Here is a 14,193-nt window from a genome sequence, read left to right as displayed (position 1 = left end):
ACGATTTTGTGAGTTTTGAAACCATACTATAGTTTATGGCATCATGATTAAAGATAAAAAAATATTTTCAGGCTGTGAGAGGGAAAACTAGATATTCATAAGTTTTAAGCACAAAACTTTAGGCATACACACACATATACATACATGCATACATACATACATACATACATACATACATATGTATATGAATGACACCAAAACACAGGATACTGCTCCCACTGGATGGAGTTCAGAAAGCACTAATGAAACACCTGTGTTCTGAACACATTCTTATCTTTCCTCATAACTTTATATTTTTGAGCACTTTATACACGAACACTGCATCTACGTCACCCCTTGCTCCTCTTTCCTCTCCTCCTATGCCCCCCAAATTAATGCTCTCTTATTTAGTCATTATTGTTACAAGTATATACATGTGCATATGTGTGTGTGTGTGTGTGTGCAAATATGTATTATAACCTATTGAGTACATTTGGCTTTCCTCAAATGTGCATCAGCCCACGGCTGACTTCTTAGGATTGGGACCTATGCAGGATGTCATCTGATTCTTTCTCTCTCAAAGATGTTGGTCATCTGTAACTCTTTATCAGGGGGTGGGGGAACAGAACCAAAGAAAGTGGGGCTGTAATTGAAAGCAAGAAAACTCCTGAGAATGGGAGTCAGGATCCAGTCGGGATCCCTTTCCCTCGCTGCTCTGTATTTCGTCTTTGGGCAGATTCTGGGATACCATCAGTGCAGTGATTATGGGAGAGGTTAAAGTGTTAAAGTTGGCAATGAGGAGGTAAAGCAAAAGCCCATGACTCTCAAGCTTATTACCATTGCAGTGACCCCAGGAATCTAGATTTTGATGTTCCCTAGGTAATTATGAGGCACCTCCACTAAGCTTGGCAAGAAGTTCATCTCTACAAGGAGGTCACTGCTGCACACTGAAGCAATTCTTGGGGCAGCACAACCCTGCTAGACTGACAGAGACTTATGATGTCCAATAATGAGATAGGTAAACAATAGTTCAGGCTGATGTATGAGGAATTCCATGTGAATGCAGGCACAGAATGAGCCATGACCATGCCTCGACCATAGAGAGGTAAGGTACAGGGTGGCCAAGAAGCCACCTAGGTTCCACTCTGCACTTTGCCACTGCCCTGCAGATAATCCAGGCACCACTGGGTCTTCCCCTCCTCATCCAAAAGATGAAGCTATTTGACAAGACAGCTGTGGGCCCTAATAGCTCGCAATTCCCATGAATATCTCACCGATGAAATTATTCTAGTCATCTTTCTAAATGGGCTGGCTAAAGTCCTACACAGGAGAGGTCTCTTCTGATGTGTGCGTTTGCATCTGATGTCGTTCCTGACAAAATATTTCATTTTAAGAGGGCTGCCTCTCACGTCCATCAGCCACTTTTCTGCATATGCCTTGGACACTTCCCTTTCTAGGTTGATTAGAAATTTTCTCTATACAATAGCTCAGGTATCTCAAAGCTGTCAAAACAAAACTCTGCACCTCGCTCATGACTGCTGAATGTAATTCTTGCAGGTTGAGAAGAGGGGAGAAGAATTCTCAACTCTCCACTGACCAATTCCTCCTAGATATCCTGAAATTATTCCAAATGTAACTTCTCTGACATTGACCTAGACACCTGCCCCCTCTCTAGATGCCTTGGTTGTCCCCTCTTATTGCTAAATGTTTCTCTTCTCTCTTTAGTTAGTGGTATCTCCATCGGCTCAGTCATTCAAGTGGATGCTCCAGAAAAGGGATCTTTGTTATGGCCCCAGTGTCCCTCTGTCTTAGTCTCTGCTCTACTGCTGTGAAGAGACACCATGACCAAAGCATTTAATTGGGACTTGATTATAGTTTCAGAGGTTTAGTTCATTATCATCATGGTGGGAAGCATGGCAGCGTGCCAATAGGTGCTGGAATAGTAACTGAGAGCCATATCATGATCTGGAGGCAGAGTGATGCTGGGCTTGGCATGGGCTTTTGAAACTTCAAAGCCCACCCTCAGTGGCATGCTTTCTCCAAGAAGGCCGCATCTCTTAATCTTCCTAATCCTATCAAATAGTGACTAAGTATTCAAATATATGAGTCTCTGGGAACCATTCTTATTCAAACCACCACACCCTCCAAAGTCTTGCTTTCACAGGGAGGCTCAGGTCTAAGCCCCGAGCGCACTCAGAAGCAACCACGTTCTTCTGACCTTGCTGGCCCCTCCACTCTGCGTCACAAAGCTGAACCGGTCTTGCCTTGCATCCCTGTTCTCCTTACCCAGAATGCCCTCACCAGTGGTCCCTTCGGTGTTCATGAAGTCCAAGGCCTAGTGCTTAGTTGTCCCTATTTCTACAACGTCTCCTCCCTGAGTCCTCTAAGAACTGGTTCTTCTACCTCTGTGTCCCAGGGTGGCTTGAGACATGCCTCCACAGCTGCACTTATCATAGAACAGCAGGCTACCTCTTCTTCCAGAGTCCCTTGAAGGAAGGGAAAGGATCCCATTTGACCTTATCAGTGACATTTAGAACATAACCTGGTGCGCAGTGGGTGTTCAATGACGAATGCTCGCCCTTATTCCCTGTGTTGCTGTAAACACAATAAGCGGTGGGGAATGACATAGGCCATATAAAGATGCAACAATAACCAAGGGAAAGTGCAAGGTTGGAATGAGTAGTAGGGTCCAAGGGTGACAGCTGGAAACCATGCTACAGGACACGGAATATGTGACAATAAGCGATCAGTTAGCCATGGAGATTCATCCCCATTCCCCCCCGTCTCTTTTCTCTTCTCTGTCTGTGACAAGTACTTTCTGTGGGTTTCTCAGAGCCTGCTTTTCTCATATGTATGCTAGTTGGTCAATCATTCTCTGCTCTTTTATTCAGACAGTTTTCCCTTCTTGCCTCTCCTTTGCTCAAAGCGCCTTTACATAAAATGTTCATTCATATTTATTCACTGGCTCCATGCATCTTCATTTTAAAGGCATATGACTAAGCGGAGCATTTTAAACATACTTCTTCTAAGCCAGCTGCTTTCTATTGAATTTTTGTGGGTTGATTTCATTGGCTTCCAGCAGGTCATGGCCTCGAGGTGACAGATGGTCCGTGTTCTTGGGTCTTGTATGACTGCTGGCATTACTGTTCCCTCTGGGATTCGGAGTTTTTGGTGAATGCATCCAGAGGTCTTTTTCTTGCCATCTTGCAGATAAGAATACAGATGTATGAGCTAGGAAATAACTTGATTTCTCAGCTCAGTGGAACAGGGCTGGGAGAGGAACACAAAAGGATCTCCTGGACAGGGCAGAAGAGTCACTAAGGAAACTTTCAGCCATGACAATGGCTCACGGGGGAAGCTGGGGGCTGCCTTTCAGTGACGCCAGGCTCCTGAAGGCCGGAATGGTTGATTGTGGGAGTCATATTAAATATGTAATTCCAGAAATGTGATCAAACTGACTTCCTGCTCAAGTGCTGAAGTCATTCCCACAGGGGAACTGGAGAGTCCTTCTGTTTCCCACTTCTGATTCTGTGTTAGGTTAATTTTTTTTTGAGAGATAGATTTAATTGACCCAGTCTTTTCAATCGAAGAAATTGATACATTAACAAGTCAGATGGTGGTGGTAGCAGGGAAAGTAATTAAAAAGTCTAATTTTTCTCTCCAAAAGCACCAGTCCCTAAATTAGATTGGTCCCTCTGGTCCCAAAAGAAGACAAAGTTTCAATAGAAATTTATTCAAAGGCCAACAACGTCTTCTTATGCTAGGTGTCAGGAGGAACATTTCATTTAATGAGATTGTTGTGAGTTTGGTGGGGGTGGAGGACGTATGATGGTTTGAACTTTATTCTTAGGGATAACTTAACAAAGACCAACTGGACTCCTTAATATAAGAAAATGTTATTCTCCCTTGGTTCTGGGGCCAGATCTTTGAAATCAAGCACCCGTCAGGCCCATGTTGCCTTTAAAGGTCTGGAGGAGGTACCAATCCATACCTTTCTTTTAGCTTGTATTCCTGCTAGCATCCTTGGTCTTCATTGGCATCCAAAGCATGACTGCAGTCTCTGAATTCTTAGTCACAGGATGTCTGCCTGGTGGATATCTGTGTCTGCGGTTTCTCTTCTTAAAAGTCCAGAAGCCACATGACATCTGGGCACAGCGAATCCCCGTGTCATTGTTTTAACTTGATTACAGCTGCGAAGATACTGTGCTAAATAAAGTCTCATTCACAGGTACTGGGGCCTTAGGACTTGAACAACTTTTGGGGTAACACAATGTGACCCATAATAAGGACCATGGTCTGAAATGGAAAAGTACGTAAGTATATAAGATTGTTTATAGCACCAAGTGACACAACCCACATGCTTCCTGGGAGGTGAATTGCCTAGCCTGCCAGGAATGGTTTCAATTCCGAGACATCAAATGTTTGTTCTACAGATAGCCAAGGTTTTAGACATCATCCTGATCATTCAGCTCCAACACTGGGTCATTCAGGAAGAGCTCTCTGTGGCCCAATTTGAAACAGCTTTGTGATGTGTCAGAACACACAGCATGGGATGAGAGAATCTGAGGTTTTTTTAGTTCGCCCCTCTGTAGCTTAAGAGCCCTACGAATAAACTCCTTCCGCTTTCCATTGACATTTCTGTAAACCTGGAAAATAGAATAATTTCCTACCGCTGTAATTTCATAATGACATTTAAATGAGAAAAATGCATGAGAGAAGATTTTGTAAAGTACCATAGTTTTGAAAAACAACAAATGAAAATACCCTTTGTCTTGGTCACCTGGGGAAGAATCTTCAGGCATTCTGTTTGAAATATTGATCCGGGGGCTGGGGTATAGCTCAGTCAGTAGGGTGCTTTGCTCCGCAAGTATGAGAACCAGAGCAAAATGCCAGCATGATAGCCCATGCATATAATCCCAGCGCTGGGGAGGCGGTGACAGGAGGATTACTGGGACCCAGTGATTAGCCAGTCTAGTCTAACTAGGGAGCTCCAGACCAATGAGAGAGCCTATCTTAAAAGATGTAGACAGTGTTCCTAAGTATGACAACCACGGTTGACCTCTGACATTCACACACGTGCACTTGCACACACATGAACACACTGGTGCATACAATCATGCATACGGATGATAATAAAACAAAATACCTAGTTGATTCCTTATCTCCAGAGTGGGCAAACATGAGAGTTAAAGTTAGGAAGAGCGCCATCTGTCTCTGTGACTCTAGAACCCAAGGTGATCAGGCTTCCTTTTGCAAGCCCGACCGTATTCTTAGAGCATCCTGTGGGCCCTGATGAAGGACATTTGTAGCTGAGCTCCAACTCAGAGGCTAATCCCTCAGCCCAGCCCATAACTAAGTGCACAGACATAAGAGCCAATGATAAAAGGAAAGACGGGGAGGAAAAATCTGTCTTCATATGTCCTCCGTTTCCAAGCCTTTGGAGAGGAATGTGCAGCTCTCAGCTCCCCATGATAAAATTAGCGGGCTATCGTCATTCAAGACAAAGGCCAGAGAGAGCTGGAATCTGATACTGAATGCCACTGAAGAGAATATATTTTATACAACATAAAAGGCCCCGATGTAAATTAGAAGAAATATTGGAGGCCTTCAAAAAGGTAGGTCAAACTTTTTCCTCAAGCAGATAATTACAGGCTGGGGGTGAGTAAATCTTATTATCTTCTTTCTACCTCGTCTCTTCCCATAAAACACCAGCAAGAAAAAAGCTACTCTCCACTCAGGGTGGACAGCTTGCCTGAGAGGGGACTGGCTTGTCGCTGTCAATCACGTCACCCGTGGATGGTTTGTTGATGCTGCTATCGCTGCCCCCACCTGTCCACCAGGACGCAGCTTAAGCCAGACAACGGAATGTGAAGTTCCTCAGTACGCTGACCAAGACTCCATGATATCTCTCAATCTGAAGGGCTACCCCTTCAGGCAGCAATTTTCCAGTCAAATTTCTCTGCCCATGTTTGAGGACTTAAAATTAATGAAGTTGTTAACATTTCTTAAAATGTCTTTCCTGGCAGATGAAAGGTATGGATTTATCACCCACGAGCCTGCTGGCCTTTTTGATTCATAGACATGTAGGCTGAACCCCCACAAAACACTGTTGGGAGCTAGGAGTCTGGCCCTAGGTCTGCCATTAGCTTTCTCTGTGACAGGTCTCAGGGTGAATCTTCAATGTCACTCGCTGGCAAAGGGATTAGCTGCCCACAGAATTATTTATCTGACCTATTAACTCTGAGAGGTCAGGGACCAGTCTTCTGGACTTTCGAGTCTGCATCAGCTTCAGCACACAGCATGGGGCTAGCCACACAGCTATGGAGATGGAAGTATAAGTCTTGATGGAGGCCTTGCAGTCTCCCTGAGTCCCACAGAATTAAATACGGCCAAAAGACAGAAAGGATCGGAAAGCATCACTATAGTTCATCAAGGAGCCACCAATCCTTCTCCCATGAATCAACACTAATAATGGCGCTGATGGTGGTACCTTGGTCTAGCATTTGGACACTAACTGACCTATGGTTTGAATCTACTCAACAAAGAAGGGAAATCATAAGGTTCTGGGCCACGAGGACAGTTTGAAAGAGATCTTAAGAAACATCTTGATCTATATTTTGCCACAGTTATCTCAGTCTTTCAATGTATTGACAAGGAAGGCGGGGCTCTGAGATTGGAAGTGGGTTTACCAAGTGCAAGTGGTAGGTAATTGGGTACTCATAAGCCCCCATGGTTTTCTCCCTCTTTCAATGGCCTCCATAGGGAACCAATAGTTGCTTTCTATGACACACATGAGCTAGACTTTCATTAAAGTTTTCCTATAGAGACAGTGAGTGAATCTGAGCGGGAACTCTGAGTGCTATCTGAAGACCAGTTATACTATATATCTGGTGACCTTGGTGACAACACCAACCGCACAAAGGACCAGCTTTCAATTACTCACAGATACTTGGTCTTATCATAGGATGGCATTCGTGTGTGCGTCTGATTTAAATAAAATCAAGAAGCAACCCATCTGTGGAATCTCCCAAAGAACCACCAAGTCTTCCCTCCCCCTAGGGATACTTAGGAGTGGCAAGCTGCATCTCAGCTCAGAGTAGAAACCCAAACTGCCCACAGGGGTTTTATACATTTCTTTCTTTCAATTTGAAATGAAAGGTGCCATTAATAAAAGCCAAGCCTAACTGTGTAATAGGGGAGGGGAGGGATGGCAGGCTTCTGACTGAAGGGTTTCTACAGTGGGTGGAACATTTCTGTTAGGTGTGTTTTAAATAGGTTAGGCCCAAGGGCAGAGACTAAGAAGCAGGAATAGGTAAATATGCCCAGAAGGGCATCTAGAACTCAGCGCTGTACTGGGTTCATAAATACTTAATTGAATTAGGTCTGATGAGAGAATTCTGTATCAGGAAAGCCTTCTGCATCCATTCATCATATATAAATAAGCCTTTAGCAGTATCTTCCAGAGAAAGAATAAAATGGGAGCATAAACATATTACCGACCTTGAGGGACTTATACCAAGAGAGCTGAAGAAATGAAGGTGCTCCCCGGAAAAGTCACAATTCTCCTCTAACCCTGATGTTCCAATGACAGAGCCCCCGCTACGGCAGGCTTTAAGGCTGGAGTTCTGAGAATAAGTCAACTTCCTGAGGGCTCACAGTAAGTACAGCAGCTCACAGGTGGAGTTGGTGGCCTCTTGGGGGAAGAAGACTATAAGCAAGGAATTCCAGCTTTGTGGCTAGAGCGCCCACTATGAAGATTAGTTCCTGCATCTGTAAACACTGGAACTGGACCAGTTCTCTTGACTTCTGAGGCTGTTGCATAATCAAATGAGCAGAGATAATGCCAAATAACCTGTCTGAGAACAAAAGTTAGCCAAATATGATGGAGTCACTGAAGGGACCCTGGAAGACCTGTGCCCTTCCTAATCACAATCCCCTCTTAGGAGAACAAGGTCTATAGAGATGCTAAAGTCAGAACTTTAAATCAAAAAGCTACAATCAGATATAAATAAGTGCTCCATTGAAGGAATGCTGAAGGAATATCAGAACTCCATGTACCAGGAAGGCTTGGAGGATGGAATATGGGAACCACAAAGCCCTTGGCTTCCTCCAGGACTCACAAGCAATATAAACATCTTAGTTGAATGGTCTGGTGGTATTCTTGAGCATCCTTGCGGGACAGAGGGTACAGTGGATGTGATCTGCTATAGAAGACTGAGGGACTCCTGAATCACTAACAATCACAAATGGAATCTCAGAGTTTCTGTAACCAAACGATAGTGATAGTGTATCACAGACAACCGTCAAACATACACTTACCGTATCGGCTGCGATGGGACAGAAAAGGAAAGGAGTCCTTCATTGTCCAGGTCAGATTCCACACAAAGTTATCAGGAGGAGAAGGCATTCCTTGGGGTGACTCCACGGAACTGTGACCTGGACACAAAAACAAAGGAGAGAACACTGACCCTTGTGCTTAGGACGGGTCTTCGAGTTGTCGTTCGATATCGGTTCAAACATAAGTCCATCATAGGCTTTCATGACACTCAGCAGAAAGATGAGTGAAAGAGGACCAAGCAGGGCACAAACAGACTGAGCTGACTATGACACTGTGATGTGCATTTTTTTTAAGCGGAGCCATATCTGAGGAGCCTGACTACTGTGGGAAGTCCATGCTAAGCCTCTCTGGAAGATGAACTAGAAGCCAGGCAGCTTAATGGCTCACTCTAATAGCTCTATCCGAAGTCTGTTCTGCTGGTAAGAATTTGTGCAACTTTATAGGGAACTTCGATTCATCTCTTTCAAATACTGCCTCCATCCCCACACTAAGGCTTGCAACTTCATCTGATGTTGTTTGCTTGGGTTATTGCCTTATCAATGAGAGGGTTGAAATTGCACTCAGAAGTTACGAGTATTTGACAATTATGCTATTTTCAGGGAGGGGAGAAGAAATGCTGCGTGATGGGTTTTCCATATCCAAGAGGCCAGGGAGCCACAGAGGATGAATGTTTCTGATTTGCATGAGTGAAAAAAAGGGGTTGAGAGAAAAGAGCAAAGTGGCATTAGTTCTTTATTTAACAGAACCTCAAGTGGGTTTTGTGGCGAAAAGTCATTATAATCTATCTACAAAGCAAATGAGCAGACTGCGTGCTCACACACCGTTCTTCCCTGAAAATCCTCAAATCCATCACTATTTCCTAATGTTTTATGGTGGGCAAAGCTTTTTGTGTTAAAGGAGGAAGGGTTGGAGAATTAGTTGTTCGGTGGATAGATGTGTGGTGAGGCTGGGGGAGAGGAGAGGGGAAGGTGGGAGCTGGGGCTTCTGGGGTTTCCATGGTGCAAATCCTGCTCTGTCCTTCAGTCCTGTTACATGACAGTCACCGCACAGTGACGTTTCGAGCTGGATATCACCCTCTGCATTTTTTTTAGGCACAACAACTGAGAACGAAGAGGTAAGTGAGGGAATCCAGACCAGAGCACAGACCAGGCTCTGCCCTGAGTTAGCTGACCTGCAGCTGCTCCAGCCAGCTGGTAATGTAAGCCACCCACAGGGCCTGATAAAGGGGAGGAGTCAGCAATGGGAGGTGTAACCAAAGCCCTTCCCCAGTTTCTGCCTTGCCGCCTCTTAGGCACCTTCTGGGGCAGTGGCAATTCAGGACTGCAGACTGTCTCCAAAACAAGGCAGCAGGAACAAAAACTCAGGCTGGGAAGATTGCTCAGTCAATAGCAAAACGGCCACATGTAACGTTTTGAAAGCAGAGTCCTTCCTCTCCTTTCCTTTCAGAATCGAGGCACGTCACACACTTTGAAAATCTCTGGCCCGCATGCCCATAGCTGTCTTCTGTTGTTACATCCTCCATTCTTTCTCTGGGCGCTTCGGAAAAGCTGACCACGGGGCCACATACTCCTCAAACTCTAACTGGTACCTTCTAAGAAAAAATGATCTCTATCCCAGTCCCACAGAGCTGACATGGAAGCACCAACTCCTGAGCGCCCAGGGAAGAGATCTTTCCTCTCCTCTCACATCTGGTCGACAGAAATTAGAAGTGAATTGGGAGCTACCTCGTCCTCCAGCATTTCTGTGGAATGACTCAGAGGAAGTGCATGGTAAGGGCACCGGAGTTATGCAAGTGAACTATAGGGAGAAGCTATCTCATCCAAGGGAACTCAAAACTACATGAGTTCTCTTAGGGTTAGACAGCTTAAAAAATCAGTAATAAGACTATAAGTGATATCATACTCTGTAACGCCAGCACTTGGGATGCCGAGGCAGGAGGATTATGAACTTGGATCCAGAACAGGTATATAGAAAGACTGTCTCCAATATTAACATTAATAAATCAAGCTAACATAGCTCATTCAATAAAGTACTTGGTAGGCCAGCATAAGGGCCTGAGTTCAGATCCCACCATCCCCCAAAAAGCAGGTAAATATGGTGGCATATGTGTGGTTTTCTTTTGGTTTGGTTGGGTTTTGTTTTGTTTTGAGACAGGGTTTCACTATGCAGCCCTGGCTAGACTGAAACTTGCCATATAGATCAGGCTAACTTCATACTTAGAGAAATCTATCTGCCTCTGCCTCCTCTCTGCTGGGATTTAAGGCATAAACTGCCACACCCAGACAGTGGCACATGCTTATAGACCTGTCCCCAGAGAGACAGATAACTCCCAGGGGCTTCACCTACTCAGCAAGTCACAGACTAGTAAGAGAGATCCCGTTTTAGAAAACAAGAGGGACAGCTACTGAGGAATACCGAGCTTGTCTCTGGCCTCTACAGGAATCTACAACTCTTACATGTCTACCCATACACACATAGGAGTACACACACGCACACACATGCATGCATGCACACACACATACATGCTCTCTACAATGCCTGCCAGGGCCCCATAAATACTGTTCAAGGTCGGGGGTTACTACCAAGCATGGCCACAGTTGATGGGCCCGGGAAGATGATGACAACCAAGTCTCTGCCGCAGACAAAATTGCCAACTCCGTACTGAGTCATCAGTTTCGCTCAAACTTGAAGCAATCCCAAAGCAACACCAAGACTGAGCCTCAGCAATGTTTGCCAATGATGTCATTTTTCATAACTTTTCTGTTTGGGAATGGTATTTACTTCTTCCTGGATGAGAAAACGCAAAGGGGTGGGATAGAGTTTAGGAAGCACTTAGGACTCTGAGAGGGCACAGAAAGGCAATTTTTTTTAACCTGGAAGAGGTCCAGTTAATATATTCAAGGTTTTTTTTTAAAAAAAAAAAAAAAAACTGTATCTGAAAGCTTTGAAAAGGAAAGTCTCTGAGGACTGCGTCATGACCCAACAAGGAGACAAGGAGATCGCTGTGGCTTGTCTCCTCAGATAGCACTTTACTCATTGTTAGAGTCCACCAAGAATGCCAACAAATTGACATCCTCCGAGTTGGGGACTGGAAAGAAAGCAGGATGTTTTATACCAACTTTACAGGAACTTCTAGAACTGCGGGCTCACAGGGGAGCAATGTTAATCCTAGTTGGAATATGCATCACTTTAGAATACATAGACTAAAGAATCCTCACTGAACAGTGCAGGGTTAAGGGCCTGAAGGCTTCCTTCAGAGTTCCTACCCCTTCCTGTCTTCACTCCTTGTGGGAAGAGAGCTCTTGGGCATAAAGAAAAACTGGGCCGTGAGAAGTGAGCTATGTAATTAAGAGAAGGGAGGCGATGTTAATCCCAAAAATACAAGGAGAAAGACCACCGACCCAAATGAGTTAAAGCAAGCAATTAATGAATGCAAGCGTTTCAAAGTTTGTGTACACAGGCTGCCTCCCCCCAAGACAGGGTTCAAGAGGTCAGCATTCGACATGTACAAGATACGAGTTTTTATAGCTCAGGTGTAGGGGAGTTTCAAATAGGGGATTTGGCAGGCAAATTGGGGGTAGCTACAGGAGCAGCAGAACAAGGTAGTCAAAACCTTTTGAAACAAAGGCAGAGTTTCAAGATAGTCATTAACTTTTGAAACCCGGGCAAGGTTGCTGTTCCCTGGAACAGGCAGTACGGAACCATTTGTAGTTAAGGTTACAGGTGGGCATGGCCCAATCCTTGAGAAACAGAGGTTTAATCATAAACAGGAATGAACCTGGTTTGTCTAGTTGTGAAGATGTGATTTAAGCTACTGGCTAAAACAGGAAGAGTCTTGGACTCTGGGGGATGAAGAGCAGAAAAGGAAAAAGAGAGAAGGGTGGGCAGGAGACAAGCTTTCAGGTGTCCAAGTGAGTTTCTGCTGGCCTAAGGAGACGAAGGGAAAGAAACACCCCTGTACTGGGGTTATAGACTGAATACTGGAAGGGTTTTCCCTCTCTAATGGTTTCCCAAGCCCTCTTTCCGCTCTATATGGAACTGAGATGGAGTGAAGACCCCAAGCTCTCCACACTGCTCCCTTTTGCTGTTGTATCACCCCCTTCCGTCCTCAGCTCAGATTCACGGTCCATCTCTTTGTAGCCTTCCTGTGCCCACTGTCTAAATGAGTTTGCCTCTTGCTTCTTCACAACTATTCTGAAGTAGCTGCGTGTGGTACTGAGGAAGCTGATAAATCTCACTTAAGTGCACCACCAGGAATGCCCAGGACCGCTCAGAAACCCCACTATATTCCCTGACCAACCCAAACCACTCTAGCACAGTTATTTTCATGTTAGCATTTCAGAGCCCCCCTTTTCTTCCTGTCTTCAGCTAACAACCTTGTTCTGTAGTAGCTCACTGAGGAAGCAGAAGTCTAGGTACTCATAACCAGGAACCAGAACCTGGGTGTACTTCCATCACTCCTATTTGAAGGATGCACGCGGTTTATCCTCTTCAGTAGTATCGGCCCCTGCTTGGAGGTGCTCACCTTATCCCTGAGGAGTCTGCTGTTGCAACAGAAACCCCTGGCACCGACATCTGTGATTTACCCCCTTTACAAAATACCAAGCTGATCTCAGCCACAGAGAGCACAAACCGTCTTTAGGAAAGAAAACAACTCCCTTGACCCCCACACTCCGCTTCAGTCACTAACATCAAGACTCTGCAGCTTAGTCTCTTGAGAGGTTGGTCTCCACTGTCTTCCTCCCACCTTCCCTAAAATGTTGTAAAAAGCACAATTGTGTTGCTTCTCCAAGTCAAGGTCACTGTCAACCCCAGTCTTGGTCTTACAGAGCCTCTGTGCAATGTTTGACCCAACTGACGCCTCCCTGCTGCTTGGACTATTCACATCACGGTTGCCACAGAGCCCTTGGGTGCCTCCTACACGGGTGGTAGGTACCACTCATTCTGTTTGCCAGATGTCCCAGACTGAACAGGAAGAAAAGTCTCCAGGTCCTGACAGCCCTTGCCTGGGAAATTCTGTAGCTAAACGTTGTACTGTGTCACAGTGAGTGGCCCTGGCCAACAGACAAGGACCAACGACAAAGAAGGTCAAGACATCCATGACCTACTGAGGAGTCTTCGCTGACCAATAGACAGACTAATTTTAAAGGAACCCACATTCATTCATGTTTATATTAATTAAACACTCGGATATTTTTTCCTCAGAGAACCACTTAGAGAATTTCTCTTTGCCTGGTGTGTAAACATGCTCAACTGTAAAGAAAAAAAATCTGTGGGATATTTGTGTTCCCCTTTGAGATTCATATCTCCAGGCCCAAACACTCATCTAAAAATAGAATATATTCACTCATCCACGCCAGTTCTGCACTTTCTTACCTGATAAGCGTTTTGGACATAACATGGGTTAACCCAAAAGTTTTACACCTTTTACCTAAAACTGATTTCAGAAGTTAATACTCATGCTCGCTCGGCTGCTTAGGACAAAAGGTGAGAAGCAGCCTCATACCTCCTGTCAGTTCACACCCAAACTGTGATGGCTCTCCTGGAACTGTAGGCCCTCTTGTCTTCCTCCCCATCACCTCTCAGCCTGACTACAGCTGTCTGTGGAAACCCAGCTGGTCTCCCTGCAACCCGTCCTTCACACATCAGTTAGACTGACAATTCACCCCTGGAAGTTTCCTTCTATAGCCTTGCTTCAAAGGACTCCATCTGATCTGACCCCTCCTTCATGCTCTGATTACATTTCTCACCATTTTCCCTTTCCCACGAGCTCAGTCTTAGAGGATTCCTCGCTGTTCCTCAAACTCACCAAGGGCACTCTTATCCCAGAGCTCCGCAGGGGTCATATCTCACCTCACCTCAGAGATCTGTGGCCC

The 14,193-nt window shown here is 45.1% G+C and overlaps 1 protein-coding gene across 1 annotated transcript in view; it reads right to left on the bottom strand.

Moving 5' to 3' along the window:
• Nucleotides 1-14,193, bottom strand: part of Alk (ALK receptor tyrosine kinase) — a 722,226-nt gene that overhangs the window by 500,661 nt on the left and 207,372 nt on the right. The window contains exon 2 of the mRNA XM_057785256.1: nucleotides 8,299-8,415. Coding sequence (XP_057641239.1) covers nucleotides 8,299-8,415 — 117 coding nt within the window. The remainder of the gene's footprint in view (nucleotides 1-8,298; nucleotides 8,416-14,193) is intronic.

This window comes from Chionomys nivalis, chromosome 1 (genome assembly GCF_950005125.1).
Source record: "Chionomys nivalis chromosome 1, mChiNiv1.1, whole genome shotgun sequence".
In the NCBI taxonomy this organism is placed as follows: Eukaryota; Metazoa; Chordata; class Mammalia; order Rodentia; family Cricetidae; genus Chionomys; species Chionomys nivalis.
Note: the sequence above shows the minus strand (reverse complement) of the source record. Positions and strands in the feature narration are given on the sequence as shown.